The sequence below is a fragment of the Vidua macroura genome, chromosome 4, assembly GCF_024509145.1.
Source record: "Vidua macroura isolate BioBank_ID:100142 chromosome 4, ASM2450914v1, whole genome shotgun sequence".
In the NCBI taxonomy this organism is placed as follows: domain Eukaryota; kingdom Metazoa; phylum Chordata; class Aves; order Passeriformes; family Viduidae; genus Vidua; species Vidua macroura.
The window spans coordinates 22147997-22175722 of record NC_071574.1 but is presented as its reverse complement, the minus strand read 5'-3'; the positions used below and the strand labels follow the sequence as shown (position 1 = coordinate 22175722).

General features: G+C 40.8%; 1 protein-coding gene across 4 annotated transcripts; it reads left to right on the top strand.

The window, feature by feature from the left end:
- On the top strand, positions 1–26970 carry HPGDS (hematopoietic prostaglandin D synthase). 4 transcript variants are annotated; one of them, XM_053975970.1, is made up of 6 exons: positions 1–105; positions 9750–9893; positions 20841–20933; positions 22825–22934; positions 25850–25948; positions 26615–26970. In XM_053975970.1, exons 2-6 carry the CDS (start codon positions 9761–9763, stop codon positions 26777–26779), a joined length of 600 nt encoding a protein of 199 aa, XP_053831945.1. In that variant the 5' UTR covers positions 1–105; positions 9750–9760; the 3' UTR covers positions 26780–26970. The 4 variants fall into 4 exon arrangements, with proteins under 4 accessions (XP_053831945.1, XP_053831946.1, XP_053831947.1 ...); XM_053975971.1 differs by having other exon boundaries at positions 2–105; positions 9753–9893; XM_053975972.1 differs by lacking the exon at positions 1–105 and adding an exon at positions 126–218 and having other exon boundaries at positions 9753–9893.
- The last annotated feature ends 756 nt before the right edge of the window (positions 26971–27726 follow it).

Here is a 27726-nt window from a genome sequence, read left to right as displayed (position 1 = left end):
GCTTGCGTATTAATAGCCCGTGCCCGAGCGCGGCAGCCTTCGCGGGGTCGGCGCTCGGAGGGACTCCCGTGCACCGAGGAAGGCACCGCGTACCGCCGCAGCGGAGTGAGTTCTGTTTCAGCTTTGCTACCGCTGCAGCCCGGCTCCTCTCTTTCCCCTCGCTTCTTCTGATCCTACTCTGCCCTCCCTAGGCTACCGCGACAGTGGCTGTGTGCGAGGTCAGTCTATCAGCTTATGCTACGTGTAGAGCACGTCCCGAGAGTGTTTAATTTTGAGAGATTTGTTCGGTTTATTCAGCTTGGCTCTCTGACTGGTGCTACCGGCAGAGAGGAGCGCTCTATAGGGCGGCTGCGAGTGTAACTCAAGCACCCCATCTATGCGCCTCCTCTGCTACTTACAGGCATCCTTAAACTCTGCCTGCTGCACTTAGGACATCTGTGCGACCACGTGCACCGCTAAAACCAGACTTCACTCAAAATTGTGAGCTGCTTTTCCAGAGGCAAACAGGCAAACGCTGGCTTGGTGTAGAACCAAGCCCCTGTTCCTCATCCTTGCTCAGTTAGTGCTGAGCTACTTCGATAATCAGGCTACGTGTCAGGTACTTGCCAAGAAATCAGAGTGAGGAGGTTCTGGGAATTCTGCAGAGTTTTCAGTAAATGAAAACCCATTTCAAACCAATATTCCATTAGATGTAAAGGCTGACTAAAATGCCTTCACTTACATAACCAAGCTAAATCTAGGCTAATGTCAGAGAAATTAGATGACTTTTAAGCAGTACCAACCAATTATTCTAGGTCATTTTTGTGCACCATTCTGTTAATTTTTCAAATTCCTGTGTTCTAAACCAATGGATTAACATAGTCTAGTCCTAATTCCCACAGTCATTCTATAGAGTAAAAATCTCCCGCATCTGACTCCACTCACTCAATTTTTCTCCTTATCAAAGTTGAAGGTTTTTTTGTTATATGTCTTTTACTTCAAAATGATATTCTAAATAGTCATCGAGGATTTTTTTTCTTTCATTCTAACTGCTTTCATTTTCCTATATACATAATCCTCCCACACACATTTCCTCTGTTAAAAGCAATCTGTTGTTCCCTGTTCATTTCAGACTATCCAAGCAAACAAACCGTAGCTATAAAAGTATCTTTCCTGGGCTTCTGTACTCCTTACAACTGTTTATAAACACAAGTACTTTTATACTCAAAACTTGCAACGTTTGTAAAGAAAAAAAGACACAGACATCTTTTTTAAGTTTACTTTTGTTCATTCTTTTGTTTTATTTAATCCAAAACAGAATTCACCTCTCCCTAAAAATGTGCACATTGCGTAAATTACTCCTTGCTGCAGACACACACATGCCCAGACACACAGTCAAATCTATTTGTATAGAAATAAGATGGAAGCTCTCTAAATTTTAAACTGAAAATATACACAAAGGAATTCTTAAAAGACTTCTGGGTTCCTGCATGAGCAAGCATGTTAGCCAGTGCAGCATGCTCCTGTGCCACTGCCCAACATGCTCTGCTGCTCTAAGCTATTATGTTTGCTCATAACATTTCTCATTGCTGTCTGTCCCACCTTCTCCTGAGCAGCTGGAAAGCAGAAGTAGTTGAAGCTAGTGCTCATTTTCAAAACATCCTTGATCAAAATCTCAGCAGAAAGTAATTACACTGCCCAGGAGCCACTGATGAGGCTGGCATTGGGCTAGCAGGGGGCACAGAAAGCTATGCTTATTCACACCTGTCATATCATATATGCTGCAAATCTCAAACAGGTGATTTTTTTTTTACCCTTTTTACAGTTAGTCCAAGAAGCGTGAGGAAAAAAAAAAAAAGGGGAGAAAAAATTAGCCAAATCCCACATATACGTTTCAAAGTGCCACCACTTTGAAGAACCTTGTTTAATCTCAAGGCAATCTGCTAAAACTCCCAGCAAACAAGCTACAACAATGAACTGAGAAAAACTGAAACACCTACTTTTGAATCTCTTTAGAAGTAACTAAAATTATTGCTGGAATGACGTAGTAAAGAATAAGCATGAGATGGAAAAAGAGAGAAAACAAGAATCTTCAGTGCTACCAGGCAAAGTGTACTATGCTTTGTATTTGTAGCAGATGCAAAGAGGGAAGGCAAACAAAGGTTTAAGCTGTCTCACAGGCTTAGTTTAGTTGATGTGTGACAAAAGGTTTCTGTGAGAGACTGGCAGCAAACTGCCTCTCAGAAAGTACTTTCTTCTTAAGTGTAGGAACACACAGGTTAGGATGTTACATACTGAGCAGTTTGTGACTGTGTCTCAAACTGCATGCTTCTCACTTATGGCCAAATTTGGGGTCCCCAGGCTTCTGGCTGCATGTTGCTCAGAACTGTAGGTCTACATTTGGCACTGCTGGTCCTCTCAAGGAGATTGGCAATGCCTGAAGAGCACTTTATCAAGGTTCTGGGTCTCCTCAGGCTCACTCTGGCTAAGAAAAGAATTTCAAAATATCTGAAAATACTTGAGATCTGTGCCCCAGCCCACTGTACTGATGCCTCTCAGGCATGGTGGTCTGTGTCAGGTACTGCAGGGCAGAGCAGGAGGATGCCAGGAATTTGTGACCAGGACATGGAGTGGGTGGTAATGGAGAACTCTGCAAAGTGAATAAAAACCTTTCCCAGTCAAATCTGTACCTGCTACAGGGGTCATATACAATGCTTAAAAACCCATCTAATTCTTTCATGCCTATAATTTTGGGGTGTTTTTAGTAAATTATACAGTAGATTGATGATATGCAACAGGTCAACAGCAAAGTAGTTTAGACAAGCAGGGGGAAGGATTTGATGCTTGTACTCCTCCTTGCACTTACACCCACACATGGCTGGGATAGAAAAAAAGACCACTTTTTCACATCCAAGGAAAGGTGTTAGGTGACCAAACCAGTTGTTTTACAAATTTTTGTGCTGGACAGGCTTGAGGGGTAAGAAAATGGACATGATTCATCCTGGCAAAAAGCAGCTGCCTTTGAAGAGCCAACTAAAAAAATACAGAGCTACGCTGCTCACAACTGGGCTCTGAACTTTGTAGGAATATTATGAGGTCATGCTGATTCATCTGAAGAGTGCAGAGAGAGATGCAAGGCATGAATTTTACAGCAATGACATGGGGTTGGCAAGCATTAAGATTATTTAGGCTTTTGTTCTACCACAAAATGCTTCTGGGAGTTCTTGAAACATCTGATGTGGAAATAAAAGACTTAAGTAGTTTTTCCTGAGAAAGGGTCCTAACCACTCCTTTGTCGGCATATTTCCTGAGATATTTTGCAATTTTATTTACCAGTATTTCATGGTCTTGGGTGTGCAATTTATTAATCTAAAAGAGGCTGCACAAAACAATTTACTTCCAATGATTAGTGCATTAAACAGAAAAGGGTGCACAAATTCTTTCTATTTTCTTTCCAAGATCCAGATTCCTATCTGGCTTAGAAATATAAGCTATCAATTTCATATGTTTATTTTCTATAACTGGACAAGAATGGGAAAAGAGACCATCAATTTTCAGAAAGAGAGCTAATGTCAGACTGAGAGCTGACAGCAAATAGAATCACTTAGAGTTTTTAATTTTATTTTCTGTCAAAACAGACTGCTGTGGAAATCTTCCATTGGAAGACTTGCAGTCTTCCATCAATCTGTCGATATTCTCTAATCCTTCTCTCCAAAAGGATGGGCAGTAAATGTCTTATTCTCTTTGCTATAAAAAAGAACTAATAAAGACATCTTTTGCAGGAAAAAAAAAAAACCCAAAACAATTAAATCAGTACTATTCTTGGTTTTCAAAGGCTGAAAAATATCTCTTAAATCTGTAATATTTTTTCATTCAAGGTAGAAAAAATTGAAGACATTCCTGCAGCAACCAATTTGATCAGTAAGCAGGAGGAGAGCAGCAGCACACCTGCAGGCAGGGCAAGGCTGCTTCTCAGATGATTTCTCTCTTTTCAGCACTGCTCAAACAGGATAATGTAAACAATTATACCATTCCCCAAAACTTTCTGACTGTTAATGTTGGTTAAATAAAAAGAAGAAATACGGCATATGGACATTTTTTATTTTTCCTACATTGTGCAGTTTGTAAAGTTACAGCTGTGGAAGCTTTTCTTTACTTGCCTTTTACAGTAACTATTTTAGTCTTGTCTCTCTGGTTCCTTCCTCTGAAATGTGAAAATTTAAACAAATAAATGCAAAAGACTCACTTGGACAGTGAAAACATCATTTTAAAACTGAGGAGGGAGAAAGCTGCTTTAATGCTCAGCTCTCCAGTCATGGGGGTGAGGTATTCACATATATGACAAGGACAATAAGCAAAGATGGGCAAAACTGAGGTTACTATTCCTAATGTTTCTCAGGTGAAACAAGACAAAGTCTCTTCCCTGGTTAAAGATTTTTCTTTGTACTTCATAAGTAACACAACTCTCCTCAACCCCAAAGGAACAGAATCAAAAATCCATGCTTCATAATTGGAGAAGTCAGGTCACTCCTGAGATGACAGCCTAAGAAAGATTGCTCCTTTAATGTGCAAAGATTCTTTTGTCTGTATATACCGAGATCCAGCCAGCTTCTCACCTTTCCTTTTCTAATTTGAGTATCGTAGCTGACATGAGCACTATTTGGCCCTGTAACTGGGAGTAAGGAAGACAAAGAAGAGTCCTCCTTCAGAAATACCAGTGTTGCTATTAATTGGAAACATTTGGCTGACACTAATCTTATGACTTCAGACTGCACACGTGGCAGAAATAGATGAGTAAATATCAGAATTGGGGGGAATTGCAGTGCCCCATCCACCCCTGTAGAACATCCAAATCAGGTTGCTGGGTTTGTATCTTCTTCAAAACTTACTTAATTTCAGGCTAACTTTGCAGAAAAATGTCATAAAGAAGCAGCAAATGCTTTGAAAACAGCACTAGGAAAAAAAAAAAAACCAAAGAAAAAAGTCCGCAACGCTTCTCACCTTTGGGTAGAATAGTGCTTAGGGAGGACACAAACTTCAATTCACACATCATAAAGCAAGATTCTTCTTGGCAGAGAGATACCTGTAGGCTTACGTGAGTGAAAGCTGATTTGTTGTTATACTTTCATCCTGCAAAATAATGAAAATGGAATATATGATGACCTCCAGCAACTCAAGCACTCTGAATTGTTATAAAAGCTTAATCTTATAATAAAATTAAGAGGTGTCCAATCATCACTCCGGAATCATTGTCATGCTCTGGTTGCAATTCAAGAGAGGACAATGACTTATGGCAGACAAAGACCTGCAGCTTCCCCTTCTCTGGCTGATTCCTTCCTTGGCTCCGTTTTTCAACTCTAATCTTGCTTTAAGTTTTCAAATCAATTGCTCAGTCCTGCTTCAACTGGAATAAAAGCATCCCAAGTTCATCAGGAAGTATAGTATCTCCATAAAGCCACAAACAGTTTTAAATAATTTAAAATCTGTGATAAAATTTTTAGACACTTGTAACTTCACCATGATTTTTTGACCCATGAGTATAATGGCGGATGCCAACTTTACACATATTTGACATTCTCTCAGATTTGATTTTGTCACTGAGTGGCTCCAAGTTAAATTTAATCATGAGATCCATTAATCTTCTGTTTAAAGGTATGTTAAAGCCAGTTAAGCTGGCTTTCAGAAAGTCACAGAGGAAAGCTGGAAAATCAGCTAAGGGGGTCAACAACTTTAAAGTATTAAAGCTAATTTAATAGTAAATTCAAAGCTGTTGAGTTCATGGTTTTGAAAGCTGCATGCAATGAAACTGGGACTGAAGTGTCAGGAAAATCCACAAATGCTAGAGGTTTATGTCCAAAAAGGAGACAGAGGAGTCCTGCAACTTTATTCTAACAAAGGGAGAGATTCCACTGGGGCACACACCCATGGGGTTTTCTCTCTCGATGTTTCAGAGGGCACAGCCTCCTTTTATCCCAAACTCCTGGCCACATGTTGCCCTCTTCCTTTCCCCACTGGCTGAGGCACTAGGAAGGTACAGCCTTCCCAAACCACCTACCACATATCCCCCCCCCCTTGAAACTACTATTTTGCCACAGAGTTCAGAAGCTCAGGCTGTGCAGACCCTTGTCTGTTCCAGCAGCCAAGCTGCCTGGGCTCTGCAACCAACCTGCAGCCTGGAGTTGGTAGAGGCATTAAGACCCATTTCAAAGACAGTAATACCCACACCTTCACCCATCAAATTTTTTGTGAAGACATGAGCTTTCCTCTCAGAAGTACTGTCAGTGTAACAGGACAGGGCAGGTGTACAGGGCTGTCCCAGTCATGTATTCATCAGAACAGAAATTGGAAAATACTGCTAAGGTGGCAGGTTTATTGGTGGAAGGTAAATCACCCTCTTCTGCTTTTATACACACCTGGCTTTGCAATGAACTCACCTGAAGAGATTTAATAGCATTAAGAAGGTGGCTAAATGCCTGCAAGTCTGGGCACTGAGGTCCACTCACCATTTTTCAGTATTTTTAAGCCATGACTAACCTAAAAAAAGAGAAACAATTTTAAATAGTTTTAAAGATTTTTCCACTCTCCATCTCCAAAAAAGTCCCCAACATCTTCACCCCAAAAACCAACTCAAAGACACCAAATAGATCTTTTTCCCCTAGAAATGACACTCTTCAATAATTCAGTAATTCAGGATGGTTTAAATGGCTTTAATTTGTTCTTCATGATCTCCTTCTTTATAAAACACACTGGGGAAATGAGGAAAAGGAGGACAAGGAAAAAAGCCCTAACAGTTTACTTTGTATGTTTGGCAAAAAGCTGTTCTGAACACAACCATTTCTTTAATTTAGAAACTTACCTATAATTGTTTAGGAAGTACTACTCCTGACATTTCACAGTAAATATAAATAAAAAATAAAACCTACAAATATTTACGAAAACATGCTTACAGTAAACCTATAAAGGCTTTTAAAATGTCAAGTATTTTTGGTAAACTCCTTGTGGAGTTGATTTTAGTTTTGTTTTTATTTTTGTTCTTGGATGGGAAAAAATCATAAGCTTAAAAGTGCATCACCACTACAAATACTTGATTACTCCTTATGGTGTGTTCATTCAAAATTTGTTTAGCTTTGCTTTAGACAACTCAAACAATAGCTTCCGCTGCTTCCTTGACAGACCAAACTATTCCACTGTGTATCACAGCAGGCAGAGAGACTTTCTAATCATCAGCCAAAATTCCCAATTCTTTACATCAGTTCACTACTCTTGACTGGACATTTGTGTACAGAGAGCTCCCAGTGTAAGAATCGGGCTCTTCCAACACACTCACCCACCAGAATGTTCAGGCCTCAGCCATCTCCAGCCCTCTCTCTGTGTATCTGTCTACTCCCTCAGGACCGCACCTTAAAAATCTACTATTCTTATGCTTTTAAATGCCTTCCAGCTGCCACCAACTATTTGCTAACACAGGGCTGAGTGGGCTAGAGGCAGCCAGGAAACAGGAGCCATGTGTGAGTGGTGTAGCAAGTCCAGGGCACTGGGACTGCAGTAGGTGTTTATGGAAAAAAATCTATGGACACTCCTAAAGGAGAGAAACAGAATTACACTAAATCAGGAAATCAGACTAAATCAGTATCATTTGCTTTTCTCTAAAAACCTGAAAATTAAGACTCAAGGTTTGGTTTTTATTTTTTTTCCTTTGGCTCCTGAATCACTATCATAAATCTCAGATAACATAGGCTCTTTTAAAAATGCCATTCCTAGCTCTCGAACACAATACCAAATCAGTAACAGGGAGACAAGGGAAGAAAATCCTGCTATGATCTCATTCTCTCTTCTTACATTAACTTTCTAGACACATAACCCAAATTCATAGTATATAATAGTATATAGTTATATATGCCATAGAGTGTACCAAGTAATAAATCTGGGTACAAAATTTGAGAATGGAGTAGCCAAGCTCTGCCACTTACCTAAAACTTGCTTGAAAAAGCTGAGTTTGACAAAATTTCTCTCCTTAGAGAAAGAAGTGGTTGCACTTGTAATCTGTGAGCTGATTTGCCAAGCAGCAGACAAACACATTTTCCCTTAATTAACACATCTAAAAATACTAATCACAACCTGATGCAACTCTTCACCTGGAGCCTCTCTCTTTTATACTGTGCAAAGGAGCACACTTGACTTAATTGTAATGGAATCTCTGTTTGGAATCACTTGTAGATATCTCCATTGGTAATTTTCCAGTTCTGTTCCTGCTTCTCTGCTAGGCCATCTGACATGATAAGTCTCCATTCACTAATAATGTGAATCTCCATTCACTAATAATTCACTTCTGAGCCTGCCGCATGCTCTAGGGCAGCAGATAACTTTTACAATGAATCAAGCAGTCTCTAATGTGCTCATTTGCTATTTCTTTTTTTGTTTGAGTTTTCTTTTTGCTTTTGTTACTCTGAAGACAGAAGGTACTTTAGAGGAACAAGTGGCAAAAGCAGTTTGCTCTTTTCAGTGTGAGTTGAGTGTAAGCTTTTCTGTTTCTGAGCAAAGAGCTTCTCCATCTAAAGCGAAAGCTGAGTATGTATCTCTTCAAGCACATGTTTTCAAGGCAAGATGACTAAACAGGGGATTGTTCTGTTGTGAGATTATGTGGTAGTACTTACTCGTGAAAAAAAGAAAAAAAGAGTTCCCTTTCTGTACTAGCGTAGGTGATCTGTGTTCTGGGCTTTCTTACAAACACTCTGAATGTGATGCATATAAAAGAATGGTAAATGCAATGTCTACTTCAAGGCAAAAATGAGAAAGGGTTTTGTTTTGGGTGAAGAGGCAGATGGTTGTTTTTATCTTTTCCCCAGCACATTCATATCTCAGCTGAGCTCTCTTATTAAAGTGCTGTGTGTAAATTCTTACCTTTGGTTTAAAGCAACCTTATCTGTTCACCTTTCCTGTACCATCCTTGCTATACAATCAGACTCTCAAATACTTTCTTTTGTTGCCTGTTGCCCTGGGAAGCAATATCTGTAAAGTGACTCCTAAGTAGTACTGAAAGAAAAAAAAAATAAACTACATGAAAACTTACTAAAGTAATTTCAAGATTTCTTTTGGCTTCTATACAAAACCTGAAAATTCAATGATTATTTTCTCAAAACAACACTATAGTCTGGTTTCCATAGCAAATTTTTCTTCTAAAATAATTTGGGGCGATTGCTTATACAACTTCAGTAATAATTGATGCAAAAAATCACAAGAGTTTGGTAATTCTAATGATTTGGTCTTGAATGAAGGTCTCCATAAACAGTAGGGGCTGAGCAGGGCACGCCTGAATAAAACTGCTGTTCAAGATAACTACCTTCTGGTACAGAAGAATGAATATATCTGGGGGGAAAAAAAACCAAACCAAAACAAAACAAAAATCACTTTAGAGATGGCCTGAGTTTGGAATCACAAGAGAAATAAATGGAAGCTGAAAGTTCCTATTACACCTGAAAAAAAAATGAAAAACCAAAAAACAACAAGCCAGCTTTCTAGAGTCACACGAGGAACTGCAGGTTTGCAGGTTTAGCTGTCTTTGTCCACGTCTGTGTGTGCTGTGGCTGACAAATGCGGAACAAAAAGGTGTGAGCAATGCAACAATTGCAAAGTGCAACACACCAGGGCTTGGTGTAATATTTCCTCTGCATTGTACAAGCATGTCTGTCAAAACCAAGCTGCCATCGAGTGGTTTTGTAAAAAAGGAGTTGAGTTAACCCTCTCTAAAGCAGGTCTGTCTCCCCTCCCAGCAGGGTCCAGCATGCCACAGTACAAGCTCACCTACTTCAACCTGCGGGGAAGAGCAGAGATCAGCCGCTACCTCTTTGCCTATTCGGGCAAGAAGTACGAAGACCACAGGATAGAAGTAGCAGACTGGCCCAAAATCAAGCCAAGTGAGTAGCACGGGTTCTTATAGCCAAAGTTCACTGGAAATGGTGGCAAAAAGAGAAGCAGTTGAAGAAGTACCTGTATGCTTTGTGAGCAGAAATACACTTAACTTCTGGCTTTAGTTAAGGCTGTGCGAGTTTTAAGGTGAGACAACCAAAATGTCATTGCTGATGCTCTCACAGGAGACCAGAGTCAAACGTTCAGACAATCTGAAATGCCTAACCTGATGTCACACAGCTGGGCTTTTACTCTTTATCAGTTCAGTACAGCTTTTGTGTACCTAAAGATAACCAAATGAGTGCTGATCTCAGCTTCTCTGGGTAATTTCATCTCAAAGACCACACCTCAGCCTTCACCCTGGTTTTTGAAAGCCAAATTGGAAAGAAGGGTCAGGAAAGACACTCCTTTGCAACCTGAAAGGTCTTCAGAGAGGAAAAGTGATGAGAAAACAAAGTCAGTTGATATAGCAAAGAAAAAAACCAAAAGGATCAAAAGAGGTACAAGAAAATGATTGTTCCTAAGAATAAGCCTTACCAACCCTTCCAAAAGTACCCTTCAGGCTATTGTACCCCATTTATTTAATGTCTTTTAGTTTAAATAACCTGTTTTCAGATTTTAAATGTATTTGTTATTTCTGTTCATTGAATTAGCCTTAGTTAAATTAGTTCAGGTGAAACAGATCTTGAGTTTGAAAACTGGGTAGGAAATCCATGTCTTCATTTCATGGATTAGGCTTGTGTTTGGCTACATGGGCTATGACTTTTCACATCTAGAATGAAGAATAATGGCTTTAGTTTGGGGAAAAGACACAACCGATTCACAAGGTGACGTCTATTAATGAAGCAATGTTTCTTGATAAGCTTTCATATAATTTAATAAGCCCAGCCAGCAAGCTACCAAATTTTTCTAGGGTGCAAATTTTGTAGGTTTGGTCTTTCTTGTTTGCAGTGACTAGAATGAGAAACACTCAAACACAGCTGTAATCCAAGTGGCATTTGAAGACTTCAGTAGTGCTCAAGCCTAGAAAACACTGGGAAAAATCCACAAAGAGGAATAAGAAGCAGTGGAACAGGAATATTTTCAGCTAGGGATGACTGACTTTGGAAACCTTTTCATTATAAGACCTTAAGCCAATTGATCACGTGGTATAGCTTATTTCTCTTTCACTGCAGTTCTCAGGAAGCAGGGTAGAAACCAAAGATGAGATTAAGAATTCAGATGACCTGATGTAAACTCTGCAAAGGCTTTTCATACTTAATTACACACATATTCACACGTATGCACACTCACTTCTGTCCTGAAACAAAGTTGAGAGTATAAGGAAAGTATATTTTTGTGTAGTATTTTCTATACTGATGAAGTAAGACAAATTAAAAAGTCAAAGCATAATTAGTCACTTAAAGGGTGCAGAGGTGTTCACGTTCTAGAACAAGATGTTCTAACAGCAGATCTACCATACAAGGTAAAAGCATTGCATCACTCTTTCTTTGAATATTGTTGAAGATCGAGTCATGCAATGCTTTTACCTTGTATGAAGCAGCGCAAGAAACAATGCAGGAAAGTTCTTCCTATGCTTTTCTTCAGTGCTTGCTCCACAAAACTCCCAGTGGAGCTTCATGTGTACAGGATGTGTGTACAGTAAATGTGCAGCTGCAGTGCCATTACCACAAAAACACTAGGAGTAGAGACAGCCTAGAAATCCTGAGCTACACACTTTGTAACTCTATCTGCTGCATTAACAAATGCTGGTGACATCATGAACCTTTGGACACTTTAGTTTCTCTTTCTGTGCTCTGAAAAGTTTGCTGGCAGGTTTACCAAGGGTTAATTAGTGTTTTTTCATTTTCTCTGCATAATGGCCTTTCACAGCAGCCTCTATAACTGAGCCCTAGATGAAATTCCACGGCAGATAAGAGGTTTAGTAAAATTTCGGAGCTGCTGCTCTAAGATTTGTGAAATCATCTGTGCAAAATTCATACTGGTCTAGGAGTTCTTTGAATTTCAGGCATCTGTAGACACCCAGTCAGTCAGTCACTCAGTGGATGGGAGCAGGAATGTATCTGCTAATTGACCAGGAAAACATACACTGACACAGAAATAGTTGCGTGTATATCTGAAAGTGCTCTTACATCTTATGGCAGCAGGCTAAACCTTTGCTCTTCAAATCTCCCTGAACCCTAGCTCTAGCACCAAAGTAATCTGCCACCACTGACATGCACACTGCAGACAACAAGCAGTTAAGAGGTTTGCTAATTAAAACAAGAATAAAGGTTTCTTACATGCATAAAAATGTAATGATGCTTAAGGAAACTGTCTGGAGAGATCACCTGATGACTGTCTCCTCCTCCTTTGTGAGGCATATCTCATGGTTACTCACAGTATTTCCAGACAAAATGTTCTCCCACAGGCAAATCATTCAGAAAAACACTGCATCAAAGGTAGCAACAAGGATTTGGAACAGCCTTAAGTGTTCAACAAGACCAGTATCCAGCGCCCCAGTCTGCCCTAGGGCACCTAAACCCTGACTTTGCAGGCTGTGACTCAACATAAGAAATGATTGTCTCCTGGAGAGGGAGTAGGTTTGTACAGGTTTTGTGTGGTAGGTGTTGCATACAGAATTTGCCCTATGGAAAACAAGCCTTGTGTTCTCTGCTGTCCTGAGTTTTCAAAATGTGCCTCAGCTCCCTCCACAGAGACACAGCTTGATGAGGAAAAAGCACTGAGTAACAGGATTCTTGCCCCAAAAGTTAAACTTCTGCTGTGTTCAAAAGTAAATGTGAAATGAGGACATCCATCCAACCCACTGCATATACACAGGCATACTTCACTCTGCTGAGAATTCTTCTGTACAACTCTCATTTGTATCTGTATTCAGATCCTTCATATAAAGTTTTTTTCCTCCTCCTCTTTTTCCTGAACTGGGTCTACCTTATAAAGAAGAGAAATAAAAGTAGCAGATTCCAGTCAGTCTCATCCTGGTGAAAACCGAAGGGGTGCTAAGTGTTCAGCAACAGTAAAGGGCATTACAGCTGCATTTGATGTAACAGCAGTTAAAGTAATGTAATTTAGTATGCAGTTTATTTTTGTAGCTTTCAAAAATCAGTAAAATTGGCCAAATTAATTGAACTAATTACATAATTATATATTGAGGTGAGATTAAGAAATACCAGACAAATTGCTGTGCACACTTGCATATATCACGTTTCCCTTTACCCACTTGCCTGTGAAAGATTTAGAACCAGTTTTGACTGCAGTCTGCAAATACAATGTGATGTCCCTCTTTTTAAAAGCTTCAAATATGATGAAGCAATATTAAAAAAAAAAAAACTTAGGGAAGAAGCTTGGACAAGAGAACATTTCTTGTTTCTTGAGCTAATAAGGAACCAATTGAAGAATTCAGGTTTGTCCAAGAGCACAAGGAGTCAGGAATCTGAATGAGATCTGAGAGGATGGGTTTCTTCAGCAGTTTTCTCAAAATTGAAATAAGGTTTTGCAAGAAATACCAAGCTATCCAAATTATCATACCGTTTAAACCAGAAAATACTGACATTATTCTGAGGAAAAGATTTAGTTCTGTAAAACTGATGGGAAAACAGAAAATCTGTGCATAAAGATCAATGTGAAGAAAGCCCATTTAGAAAGCAGACTGGCAGCTGCAGCAAGTTTAATTTTTGACCTGAACTGAAGAGTGTGGTGAGGTTTGTTGTTTTTTTTGGCATTTTTCATGTGGCTGCCACCAATAAGCTGCAGTCCTAACATACCTTCAGGCAAATAAATAAGTCCCTCCTCCTGAAAATACTGTCCCACTTGATTTTGTTTACACTTAATGGTGCTTTTGTTGTGTTTGAAAAGATGGTCTATTCTAACATAAGAACTTGTGTTATTTGGCTTATACACTCTGAAATTAAAACTTCTGTAACTCAACATTTGTTTTTTTCCTTTCTGATACTAATTAGATCATCTCTGGCAAATTTTCCAGCTGATGATTTTGGGCAAGGACTGCAGTTTAGAATATAAACACATTTAAAGAAGCCAGTGTACAAGTATTAGCATTGTCCTGCTTTAGCACAGAATTTTAAAAATCAGACAAATATCAAGCAGTGGCTTTCCCTAACACTTCACCATATGTAAGTCAGTGCGGGAATTGCTGGACTCCAGGACGGTTTGGGTGGGTGGTAACGAAGGATCTCTGAAGCCCGGTTTTTAGAGCATATGGTTTATTGTAAAGGATGAAGGGCCCTGCTTGGAGTTGCCAGCCGCAACTCGTGGCAGGCCCGGGGAGAGCGGGGGGAGAGAGAGAGATGGTGCCAGGTGGGTGTCCCAGCAGGAAGGTCCGAGAGAGAGAGCGTCCGGTCCCTCGGCCACACCTTATCAGGGGGCTTCAAGGTGGGCTGGGACAGGACTTGGGCCAATGGGGTTACAGACATCGGATACTTCAGGGGAGGGTTACAGGTATGGGATGAACCATACATTGGGGGTGAGACAGGACATTCCATTTGACCTTAGGATCTATCAGAAAGGGGGGATTGCTTTCAGCTTGGCTGTATTATTGTTTTCGGGATGCTCAGTAATGAAGGTTTGGTATTTCAAACCTTGTTTTCATCTCAATATCTGTATTCTCTGATTCTTTTGCCAGGCCATCATATTTATAGGGCCTTGCTATTTCATCTTCCCCAACAAGTCAGTAATTATTTTAACAAGTAAACAAACTCATTCTTTACATTTCTTTTTGAACACACTCTGACTTGACCATGCCCTCATTTAAAGGGCAGTCAATTCAAGATCTACAATAGGCTCATACAAGATCTATACTCCCACACAGTGGACTCCTCACAGAGAGTATCTTTGCACTGACATAAGTCATGATACAGCAGAAAATCCACTGTAATGTTGAACTAAGTTACCACCACCATAGATATTAGGCTGGCAGGCAGCAACAGCTTTTGATCTGTGACTTCTTCAAGCAATTTGAAGCAATGGCAATAACACTATCATTATAGCAAAGGATATTTCTCCTGCACTGATGGCCATAAACATCCTGTAAACAGTTTAGGATGTGTAGAATGGTGCTTAAAAGGTCCTTAGGAAACCTGACAGACTAATAGCTCTGAAAATACTCTCAAGATAACAGATAAATCTTGAGAAGCACCTGACACCAGACAAAAATTCCTCAGGGGAGCAGTTGCTTTGCTTCCTGAGTGACTTTCTGCTATGCAGCTCCACTTAAATGTGTACATAGCTATCTCTGGGTAAAAAGTAGAGCTTGGCAAGAACTTCCAAAGAGAGTATGAGTTGTAATAAAACTGAACCTGGGCTGAGATTAAATCACAGCAGCCTCCTCATCATCCCTTTCTAGAAGATTCAGATTCTAGGTACCTTCAGCTCTGGGCCTACCATTTCCCAAGTGCCTTGCTCCTCTACCACTGTTTAAAAAATACATATTTAATTTATTTCTTATTGGAAGATGTAAAGTATCTATTTGTTTCTCATGATCGAATTTAAATGAATGGATAGGAAAAGCAGTTATGGTCAGTTTTCAAGGCAAAGGAGAACTTCTTTTGACACAGATATTGCAGTAAGAAACAGGTCTGTGACATTTATTTGCCCCCAAATTTGACTAATCCATCTGCCTTATTGTGGAACCAATCTAAACTTGACTACCAAATGATTAATTATTCAGCTTTTGAGCAATAATCAAGCACTTAAATACAGGCTGCATTGCATCAGAGCCATAGACAATTACAACATGGGCAGGGTGAGTCATGGGCAGGTCAGCTCGGTAGAAATAGGGGAACATGTTGGAAGGACAGAACAGAAATGAGGGGAAGAATAATGGAGAAGTTAAGATCAGTGAAAATGGAAGAAAGAGGTAAGGGAAGGCGAAAGTTAAGAACTGTATCTGCGTAGGGGAGAAGAACAGTGAGAAGCACAGCACCAGCAGCTGACCAGCCTAGGTGCCAGGACTGGAGAAAACTGTGCTCAGCTCTGTTGTGTTTCCCCTCCCTTCCCTGGCAGAGAAACAGTCCCACAGGAGTTCCTTCCACTGGGTCATGGCCAGGAAGATGAGTGAGGAGCTTGTGTTCAAAGGGAAGGCCTGAACACCAGGGGGAGCCTACAGTCATGGCAGCATGCCAGCAGTCATCACAGCCCTTAGGGGCTTGATGGACTGGAAATTAATTAAAGGGAGGTTCTTGCTTTTAACACACATCATTTCCCCTACTCAGCATCCAACAGAGACTTGTATAAACACCACAGTTCTTGTCACCAAGGCCAACCAAAATTAAAGTACCATGAAAAGGAATGAATCCAATTCCGAAACACTGTACAGATACTTTAGTGACATCTTCCTAAAATGAGAAGAGAGATTGCAGATCAGTCTGAGGACTTGTCCTCTGTCAAGGTTTTCTTCATGGCAAGTGTAGACTGGGCAGATTCCATTCCAGCATGCAATGCAAAAAGCCAGTAAATAACCAGCATAATATGAAAAGCAAGAACCTGCTGATAAAAGTTCATTTTAAAGAAGAGTACGGGTTTAGTTATTCAAAAAGGAAGCTTTTTTAAAACCCTTTTTCTCTTTCAGTCTGAAATTGGAACACAAGCATTCACCACACTTCGTACTTCAGATGAGTGGTGAAGCAAGCGGGAACTAAATGGGAAAGGTCATATTTTGTGCATGCCTGAGAAATGACACTGTTTGCCTGGTGACAGCAATAGCTTTTCCTGCTTTTCCTTCTCAAAATGGCATTTGCTCAAGTGGGAGTTGGAAACATCGTAAGACAACATTATTTTGAAAAACATGGAAAGCACATCCGTATGGATACACAAGGGTTTAAACTGACATAAGTACCGAGCAGCCCCAAAACAACAAGGGTGAGAGAAAAGCCAGCAGAGGGACACACATCCTTCCACTACACCTTGGCTTAGCTGCTCAGTTGTAATTGCTCCCCAATGGATTGTGTTTCATGCCTTGCCCCCATGACCTTGATTCTACCCAAACATCTCTCACACAGCAGCTTTTCACTTGCTCATCTTAAGTAGCAGCCTGGCAGGAGCCACCCTACCTGCTCTGCTCATCTGCAGTCACACAAACCACACCTTTCACCAAAACTGAGAAAGCTTCAGCAGGTTTAGTACCATGCTTATGCACATGGGGCATTTGGGTATCTCCTCAAACAGGTCAATGAGCAGAATTGGGCCAAAAGCACCACAGGAAGTCAAAGCAATCCACAGAAGCCCATGTTCCTGAGTGTAAGGGTAAGACTGCTTAAATCCATGTGCAGAGAGGTTTCTCTTTTGTTTGTAGCCCCTGAGAATATGGTCTAGGTGTGGTTTCTGCAACTGGCAAAGTTTCTAGAGGCCACATGGAGGTCATTTGTCAAACCCCAGCCTTACCTCCAGCAATCAAACGGTGTCCATCCAATGTGAAAGCTTCTCACATCCTCCCTTAGGATGAGCTGTGTGACAAAAATCCACCCTCCTCTTCTCCAGATGGAGAAGGAAGACTCCAACTTTCACAGAAAATGCATTCCTCTTCATGACAGCCAAACTCAGACATACAAAAAAAAAATCTTCTGGGAAAATTGTTAATTTAAACGACAAAAGCAAAAAGATACTTTACAGCAGGTTCCAAAAAGTTTTGGTCATTACATGAATTCTAGACAATAACATTTCCAAGGCAAAGATTATTTTCTCCTAATTTTTTCCAGACTGAAAACACAGCTTTGTAAGCCATTATACCTTCTCCTCAAATATGGTGGAGATGTACAATAAATATTTTCTGCCCCTTGACTAGTCTTTGTTATTTTCTTCTCCTGTAAAACAGCCTGAATATTTGCTGTACTTTATGGTGCTCAAGAACAGCCTGCCCTGTACCCAAGAAGAAACAACAGATTTTTAAAATTATCTGCACAGGACATGTGTACTTTCTTCAAACCTCTTAGAATTACACTCATTTATAGCTTATTAACTCAATAATCAACAAAATCAGTATATAATTATATACATGCACTCTGTCAGCTGGGAAAAAAAACTATGTTTACATTAAACATTTTTTCCCTGTTATTGCTAAGAAAAAAATTAAATAGCATTTTGAATAAACGAGAATGGAAGGAACATCTACCGTTTACCATCTGTTATCCTTTAAAGAGTCCATTGTTCAGTAATGGTGGCATTAGATTTGCTGCCTCCTAAGAAATAAACCCCAAGTCTCATAATAAATCAAAGCATAAATCCTTTTAGACATCATGGGATAACAAAATAAAGTCTGCTCTCATTTATTAATTTTATAATTTATTAATAATTGTGCAATTGTAGGTACACAAAACAAAACTTTGTATATTTTCAATTGCAAACTCAGTTTCTTTTCAGAAAACAATAACCAGGTCTTCAAGAAAGTAGCTCAGCACTGAGGAGGATGACGTTTGTAGACATTACTCATGTTCTCAAGGAATTAATAGCAATTCCTTTGAATTCAGAAATTACCAGATTTCTGAGAAACAGAACATGAGAACTGACTCTGCCCATCAGCTGACTTTGATACCATAATCCATGTTCCTTAAATGTTCAGAAAGGTTCTTCCCTCCTGTAGTTGTAATCAAGGGTTTCTTAAAAAAAAATTGAGCCCGTAATAACAAACTGGCTTTAATTTTTCTTTTAGGGACCCACAAAGTGAAACCCCAGTCAAAGCTGGGATTTATAGATGACTTCTCCTGTATGTAAACACAGCAGCAAACATATCTGTGGGTTTCTAGATGAAGCAATCCCAGTCTCACAGTTTCCCAACCTGAGCAGTGAGTGACAGCGTGTTTTGACAGCTATTGCTACAGACTGGCTTAGTCATATTGACCCTGCCAGAACTGCATCACCCCACAGCATTCCTACTGGGGCCTCCAAAAGAGGCTGCTTAACTCCTTCATGGTGGGAGGTATTACCCCTGCTCTGGCTGCACTTTTGCTGTTTCTTGTTGTCAGGCATTGTTGTACATCCCTGTGTGGTCTGGGGGGACGTGGAGCAGGCTGCAGGCTGACCACAATGGCACATCCAGCAATCACACCTGCTCTCATCCCCTCTACTTGTGCTGGTCTGAAAGATATGCTTTACATAATGAAACACTGTTACTGAAACTCTACTGTTTTGAAACAGTGATGCTCAGGGCCCTGCGCACCACTACCCCAGAGCGCAGAACCAAGGCTTTTGTCATTTTCATAGCCAGAGAGCTTTCCTGTGAAACATTCAGGGGATACAACTTGTCATCCCTCAGGGATTCTCAAAGAAACAAAACATGGACTTGCCAGGACCTTGCTGCTCTCTGGATAATAAACATGGGAAGTCTTCTGTACAAGAAGTCTATTATTGCTTCAATAACAAGCAGCAGAGCCTGCTTTCTCCTGGGGTACAGCAGCTAATGCTCATTGAACTCTCTTGCTTCTGCTATTCATCAGCATCCAAATTCATACCGAATTCCCAGTGTGCTAAAACTTAAGGAAAAAAAAAAGATATGTTCAGATGCAGGGGGAAAAAAAAAAAAAAAAAAAAAAAAAGCACAGAGGAGTGTGGATGGATGTCTTATGCAACTGCAGAATTCGTGTCGCAGATCAAGCCTTAACATCTAGGAGCTGGTATCTAATGTGATTCACATACTGCATGCTAAACCACAGAGCAGTGTTCATCATTTACGAAGCTGCCTTGCTTAAACAGTTATGAATCCATACGATTTCGCTATTGTACCCTTTTCATTAAGAACTAAAAATCCTCATGGAATAGAAGTGTCATTCCAGCTACCCTGTAAAGACAGTTCTCCTGGGTTTGAAAGCACTTTGCATGCTTCCAATAGCCAATGTTCTCACTTCTCCACTATCACCTTTTTACATCACAAGATCGTCTTAAAATGGGTATAAATCTTCATTATATAAAGTGTAATGCAGATGAAAATTGGGTACAAAGCTATGATAAGCACTTGCAGTCATGTATTTTGAAACAGCATCCTTGGAAATGCAGAGATTTATAGTTCTCTCAGTGAACAGCACCAGGTTCCCACAAGCAGATTCTCACCGCCCTAAACACGAGTGTTTTCCCCAGATTAAGCTTTGCTCCAAGGTTCCAGTTCCATTTCATATCACACCATCAGCTTCTCCAGAACACAGCAAAACAGCAGTCCAAGTTTCCACATAACTATGAATTTAATAACAGAAAAATGAGACTGATTTCTTAGCTCAAACTCCCTTACAGATATCCATGACACCTGGTAGTTTGTCTTTCCCTATACTTAAAATCTGGAGGCTTCTTCCCCATAACTGGCAGAATTTTTTTTTTTAATGCAAACCACATCAGGTGAATTTTAATATCTTTTTAGGATTTGTAGTTCAGTGTGAAAGATGTATTTGTCTCAGGGATGACTGCCAAGTGAAATGCCTTGTCATGATGTAAATTCTGAAATGGAGATGCTTCTCTGAATCACTGCTTCTGAATTTCAAACAACAATAAATGAAAAATGTCTTGTCTATGCCTAATCTCTGGCTTCATGCCCCAGCTGCATCCTGCAGTATGAAATCTTCAGTAAATCTTTACTTAACCTTGGCAATCACTTTCCTGGGGAGGAAAAAGCAGGATAGAGAAGGGAAAACTAATATTCCCCTGAAAAGTTTCCCTATATAAAGAATTCTGGACATATAGGAGCACGTTCAGCTTCTCCAGCATTAAGCCAGGAAATGGGAAATGCAATGCTTGGTTTCTGTGCTGTAGTTGCCTTCATGCAGTGCAATCTGATTACATCCTTACCCTTACTTTTTTATTTTTAGTCCATGCATTTCTCCACAGAAACAGTGTGAAACTGTTAAGTGCTATAACAATGCATATCCTCTGAGTAGTAAAACTACAGCTGTCACAAAGTCCCACTGTTAATGGCTATGATTTAACTTTTGGTTGTTTTTTTCTTTTTTACTTTCTCCTCCAAGCTATCCCATTTGGCAAACTCCCTATTCTGGAAGTAGATGGAGTTATCATTCACCAGAGCCTGGCGATAGCAAGATACCTTGCCAGAGAAGCAGGTAATAAATCTTTGACTATTTTTCTGAGCTCACACTTAATGTTCAGGTAAAAAATACATCCACACTAAAAACAGAAACAAACCAACAGCTTGGCAAGCCGAACCATGCGGAAGTCAATACCAGCATGACAAAAATGAAACCAGTGCCTGGGGTTTGGGCTGACTTCTCCAGCCAGTACATTTTATCCACCTGTCCCTGCATGGCAGAAAGCACATACCTGTGGTTTCCCTAAGGCTGCCAGGGCAGTTTCCCCTAAAGCTCAACTTTGACCTGCCAGGCTAACCAGAGAGATGGCCAGGAGGAAGAGGTTTTGGAAGCATTAGAGATTATCACAGCAGGCAGAGAACTCTGAAGCAGATTTAGGCAACAATTCTGGGCTAGCAGAGAGATTAGAGGAGATGTTGACATCACTTGCATCTTTAAATACTTACATGCTTGTGGAAGTACACAACCAGTTAGATAAAATGATATGATATAATGCAAGTAATCAGAGAGAGTGGCCAGGCTTTGCTTTAGGTCAACAAGCTGTCATTCAACACCATCTGCAAAATTGGTCTGGCTGAAGGCAGATGTGCCCATGGCATTGTGGACATCAGCAAATTGAAGAGAGGGGCTGGGAAGCAAGTACTATCCTGCTTCGTTTACACTGTGAGCAAATGGATGTAGCTTACCTTTCAAAATATCTCCCTTTTTCTAACTGAGGAAGGAAGCAGAAGTTCATAGCATTATTCTTCAAGGCACTAACACAACACATCTTCAAGCATGTCTGCAATACTCTGTTCCTGCCCATTTCCTCCAGGAAAAGTTTTATACAGTCTACTCCTTGCAAGAGGGGGAAATGAGGAAAGGCCACTGGTGATGAAAAACAGTGGGAAAGCCTGCCTTCCACCCAAGATTCCTCCCTCCCTGGCTCCTGAAGGGAGGCTGATCTGGAGCCATGCTCCTTCTGCAGTCTGAAGTTGAGATTTTCTTAGATTAATTTGTACCAGTGACAATGGCTTGGGATCTGGAGCACATTCTGACCATGATGGGCTCTTCCCAGAATTAGTTGTGCTGTCAGCTACAGCAGGAAAAAAAGCCATGCATAGAAGGGAAAAGATACCTTTTCAACTTCATTGTGAAAACTTGTTAGTTTTGCCATTAAGCCTGCATACACGTCACTAATCCTTTAAAATTCAGAAATGGCATTTTTAGGTGCCCAACACCAACAGCTCATAGCTGAAGGATCACAGAACCTGAGGCCCAAAAGGAGAGGCACAATCCTCACCTTCAAAAGCACAAAGTTTCAGTAAGGGAGATGACCTGACAGAGGTAGGGCATGCAGTCAGTGATCTGAAGCTGCACAGAGGTGAAAGCATAGACACAGGTCTGTGAAGTGACAGCTAGGGAGAAAAAGTAGAGGCATTAACAGAACTGCAGGAAAATCAAGGAACTACACGGGAGAAAAGCAGATTTGTAAACAAGACAAAGTTTGGCTGAGATCCCTGATTACAATAAAAGAATAAAAAGTGGAATGTCATGAAAATGTTCTGAATGGAGCTGAGTGGGCAGGATACAGGGAAAGAAGCAGACTTTTCACAGGTGCACTTTTGGAGAATGTGTTGACCGAAATGGAAAGACCATGAGATGGACAAGGACATGAAAAACTGGGATGGGCTAACATTAAAGTAAAGGAATTTGTCCTGACCCTTGCTGAACAAGGCCAGAACTGGAAAAAAGCAAAGGTAGATAAGATTGCACCTGGATGCAAATAGTCAAATCCACATTGTTAGCATCAAAAATACCCGGAGAAAATGTAGGTTTATGAAAATATTCACAGTTTGCCTTTGGGGCAACAAAAATTCCTGCTGATGCTGTCTCTAATGTCCCGCCATATGCTTGCTTCCTGCAGGTCTGGCAGGCCAGACACCTGTGGAACAGGCTTTAGCTGATGCCATTGTGGACACCATCGATGATTTCATGACGCTGTTCCCTTGGGCAGAGAAAAACCAGGATGTGAGAGTAAGCCAATCACTAAATTAAACAAAGATAGCATCTAAACCATGATCCTGTATCTGAGCATCTGCTCTGGAGACTGATGGGTGTCAGCTACTGGGTTCATCTCCTCAGCCCAGCAAAGCTGAGCTGGTGGAACTCTGTGGTTATTCCTTGAGGCTGATCCCACCTCTTCCTTCACCAGGTTGTTTTCACCCTTGGCAGAAACTCTGATGTCTTCATGAGCTGCCCCTCACTAGTTCAGCTTGAACCAAGGATGTGCCTACACCAAACTGCTCTTCAAAAGGGCAGGACACTTCCACCCCAGCTGGTGTTGTAGAATTCTTCTCTCTTGTCACAAGGAGCTCAAATCTTTCTGCCAGCTCAATAAGATAAATAGCCCCAACCCATCCTTTAGTGTTTCTGCATTTTGATTTCTTCTAGGTGTTCAGTATCGATGTTCAATAATATCAGCTGCCAGGGATGACTGCTTGTCAGGACAGCAGACACTGCTAATCAAGGCAGGGAGCACAGCCCTCACTGTGCTCTTCAGATGTCACAGCCCACCTGGGTCCTCTGCAGTGCTTCTGACATCAGGCTATGGTGCCATGGCTACTCTAACATACCAGTCACAGGCTTGTCCTACAGCATTTGGGGTTCTTTTGTCATCAGGCCAGTGCCTTTCACCAGAATCCCAAAAGCAAGCACACAGATCAGTTGCTGGGGGAAGAAGGCAATGGCTGATTTTCCTCCAGTGTTACAAAGGCTCTGCACAGCTCTGACCCGAGCAGTTGACCTTACTCTTAGGGAAGTGGAAGTCTAACAACAGGTCTCACCATAAACTGCCAGTGCAGCCACCTTCCATTTATTCAAAGGCAACATTTCAAATCATTTAGGGTATTGTATTGCAGAGACCACAAAGTAAAAAATGGTGCCCCAAACCCATAATAGATAAAGAAACATTATGAAAGTGCTCTGAAATCTTGCAGGGGAAAATCTGAAATTTGGGGGTTTAGTACTTAAAAGTGTCAATTACTTTCATTTCCTAGTGATTTCCTTAAGTTTCCTAGTTTGGGGAGGGTAAGTTGACTCATGAGTTTTAATCATTTCAGAAGAGCCACACACTCCTGCTGATGTGCTGTTGGGAAGCTCCTGTTGTAACTCCCATGTGTTCCTGAGCACTTTTCCAAAAAAGGACCCAGATCTTGTCACCAGTGATTAATTTAAACGGGAAGAGCTGGCAGCTAACCCATATGTGCCAATCTGCACGTATGCATGCTAAATTATGTGCTGGGGCCAAGGATGGTCGGGAATTGCACTTTCCCACGCTCCTAACATTGTTCTTCCTCCCCCTCTCCTCCTGGACCCGCTGCCACCACCTTGTGGTTGAAGTGGCGTCTCACGGTCTCACGAGGCCGGATTTATGTCATTTACACATACTGAAGCCAAAACACCTCCCCAGGCCTAACCAGTGCTCACAGGAACACACACCCAGGGAATGGTGAGAGGATGTGTTATGCCATCTAGCCAGTAGCAAAGAGAAATCAAAGCAAACTAGGGGAGCAAAGCTGGAAACTGCACGTAGAAGTTCTCTCCATGCCAGGCACAGCCTCCCCCTTCACCCCATGTTCCCCAAAATACAGCTGGCATTGCAAAGTTTTGCACCCACTGCTGCAGAGCTCCAGGGTTGAGACGAGCAGGTTGTGCCACTCCAGAAGAGGGATCCTGCTTGTCCCCACCAGCTTCACAACTTGGCTGCGCTCTTCTGTACTTGGGGAACGTTGTTACCATCACAATCACACATCAGCTTGGGGTTTTCTTTGCAGGGAAAAACGGTGGGGAGGGGATAATTTACCAAAAAGAAAGGAAATACTACAACCCAGGGCACAGATATGAGATTTCTGGACTGCAAACTCCCAGCTGATATTTGCAGTCACCTCATCCAGTTACTAAGCTCTTAACAAAGCAGAAAACATCAAATCTTCTATCATATCTGTAGAAACACTGATTTGATTTCAGCCTGCATTTAGGTTTCTGCCTCTTCTAATTTTCTTTCTTCATATTAACCTCAGTTAAAGCTGTAGAAATAATTTGATTCCTATACACCAGTGCTTATTTACCAAAGCCTGAGTGTGTTCCTCCAAAATTAGGCCAAGCACAATAACTGCAAAAACTGTGCCATGTGGGTTGACCAGATGATCACAATGTCTGCAGTCTTTCCATGCAGCTGAGAAGAGAAAACCAGAAGCAGCCTTAAGACTTTCTGCTATGGGGAACAGCCTGTATAGAACCACCACCATAACCTCATGCTTCAGCCATTAACATACAAAGACTAAGGCCTGAGCCTTTCAGTCATCCTTTAAAAACACGTTTTAGCCACCTCAAAACTTACAGCTGTAGAGACAAAAAAGCAAAATAACATGAACATTAAAGTTCAAAGATAAATCAACCCCACCAAAAGCTCAAAACACATGTTCCATGTCTCCCATAAGAAGGGTTGATAAGCAAAGATAACTGACCAGCATCTGACTAACAGCATGGAAAGACTGAGCACAAGGGGTTCTGGAAATCCGGAGACTCTGCACACAAGAATAGATGACATTCAGAAGAGCCCCCCAGAAATGAGACATTAGGAATCTGTCTTATAGCTGGATTCTTCCCAAATCTATGCCTGAGCTCCTGCCTTGCCATGGCTGTGTGCTTTTTCTGTTAGCACAGAAAATGAAGCAGCATCACCACAGACATCACGTCAGCATCAAGGAGCACTCAGGTGCTCCTTAAGGGAGGAATTGGCTTTAAGTCATGGCTCAGCAAGCCATGAATGCCATGTTTTGGTCTCTAACCCTAATCTTTTTCATATTTCAGCTTTCTTCTTCATAAATAATAAAACCTTAAAAATTCAGTTTTGCTGACTGAATCTCTGTGTTTTGCTCTTCCAACAGAAAAAAGCATTTGATGATATCCTCACCAACAAAGCACCTGAGCTACTGAAAGATTTGGATACTTTCTTAGGGGATAAGAAGTGGCTGGTAGGGAATTCTGTAAGTATAATTTTTGTTTCTCCCATTCCCATAGGTTGCCAGAAAAATCAAGTAATAGACTATTGCTGAATTTCTGGATTTCATGTCAGGCCATGAAGGAACTCTCCCCACACTTTGAGCCCTTTATTCTTATCAGTACACAACTGGTCACTCAACTGCAAAGTGAAAATTGTTTTCCACAATATTAGAAAAGTGAGGCAAACCAGGACTAGGATCTGCATTTTCTAAAAGCAGTTTGTAAGTATGTTGACACAAAACATTTTAAATGACTTTGCACTTGTGAATACAAATTCATGACTACAGAGAATCCTGTTTATCATTACTGACTTAGTTATAAAGCAATATGAAAAAAGACTCTATATAAACATAGTACCCTTTTTACCCCAAACTGTTTTCTGCAGCACAGTTTCAGCAGGAAATACTAATACTGTAGCACAAGTAATATTTGTAGCCAGGACTTGATTTGAACCAATATTTACTGAAGTCAAGCTTTGCTTTGCAACCTAACTACTAGCACTGTAATGGTGGGTCTGTAATCAGCTTTAAAAAAACCCCAAGCCCAAAATGAAACTTAAAACAGATAAATTCAGAGTTTGAGAATATTAGTAATCCTGGCTTTTGAGATTACCAAATAAAATTTACTGCTTTCTGTCCCATTTCCACTAGGTAACATGGGCTGATTTCTACTGGGATGTGTGCAGTACAACACTTCTGTCCTGTAAGCCTGACCTGGCAGACAAATACCCCAGGCTTTTGGCTCTCAGGGAGAGAGTGCAAGCACTGCCGGCTATTGCAGCCTGGATCCAGAAAAGGCCGAAGAGTGTAATGTAGATCAGCTGTTCAGAGAAACAAATGCTCGTTTAGTTTTCAATTTGACAATCATCCTAAGTTATTATCTTCCGAATCATTTAAATTAACTTCAAATGACTATGCTGTATCAAGTCAAAATCAACCACTTGTATCCACTTGTAAGAGAATCTAAAATACCAGTTTAGTAGAGTAATAAATATTGATTCACAGAAGTGTGGTTTCAATCACATTCCTTCTCTACTAACACAGTGCTTGATCAAACCAATTAATGTTTTGTGCACTCTCAAAGGGAGAAAAAGTGAATGAATTTTCATGGAGAGGTGCAATCTCAACATTTTGCCTATTGCAGTCTTTCGATCTGGAGGAAAGCAAATTAAAAGGAGAGGGCAAATGTGTGGGACACTAAGCAAAAAAAAAGAAAAAAGACTCACTTAGTCAATAAAATTAAAGAAAAAAAGTATTTGAGAAGCTTGAGGTTTATGCTGTGCCCCTGAAAAAAACCAAACGGAAACCTCCAAAACAAGCCAAAAGCAGTTGTACAGCTGAGCTGGTGCCCATACCAGTACCAGTTCTCCATAAACACACCAGCTGCAAAAACATTTAACAGCTCAGTATCTATGCCAATAAGTAGGAGACACAAACTGGGGGTCAGTGGTGGCAACCAGGTATAGAACAAATGAAGGGTTTGCTCTTCCAGGACAGGAGAAAAGGCAGGTGGAAATTATGGCAATGTGGACGGCTGTGGATGAAAGTGGTTTACACAAACTCAAGGGGAGACAAGTGCTTGTGAGTGGTCTCCATTGTGTAGTGTAAGCAGATAAACCACAACAAACTTGGATAACACTCCATGCTGGAAATCGCCACTGTTGGGAAAGTATTTGCCTTCACATTTACTTTCTCCTCCCACCTCAAGTATTATTTCATTGAATCATGAGTGACACCAAACAACCCCTAAGAGAGACAACTCA

Excerpts from the sequence above, each read along its gene's own strand:
- HPGDS (XM_053975970.1), top strand. The coding sequence starts at position 9,761 with ATGCCACAGTACAAGCTCACCTACTTCAACCTGCGGGGAAGAGCAGAG. Across the intron at positions 9,894-20,840 it reads CTGGCCCAAAATCAAGCCAA|CTATCCCATTTGGCAAACTC; the intron begins GTGAGTAGCACG and ends TTCTCCTCCAAG. Across the intron at positions 25,949-26,614 it reads AGTGGCTGGTAGGGAATTCT|GTAACATGGGCTGATTTCTA; the intron begins GTAAGTATAATT and ends CATTTCCACTAG.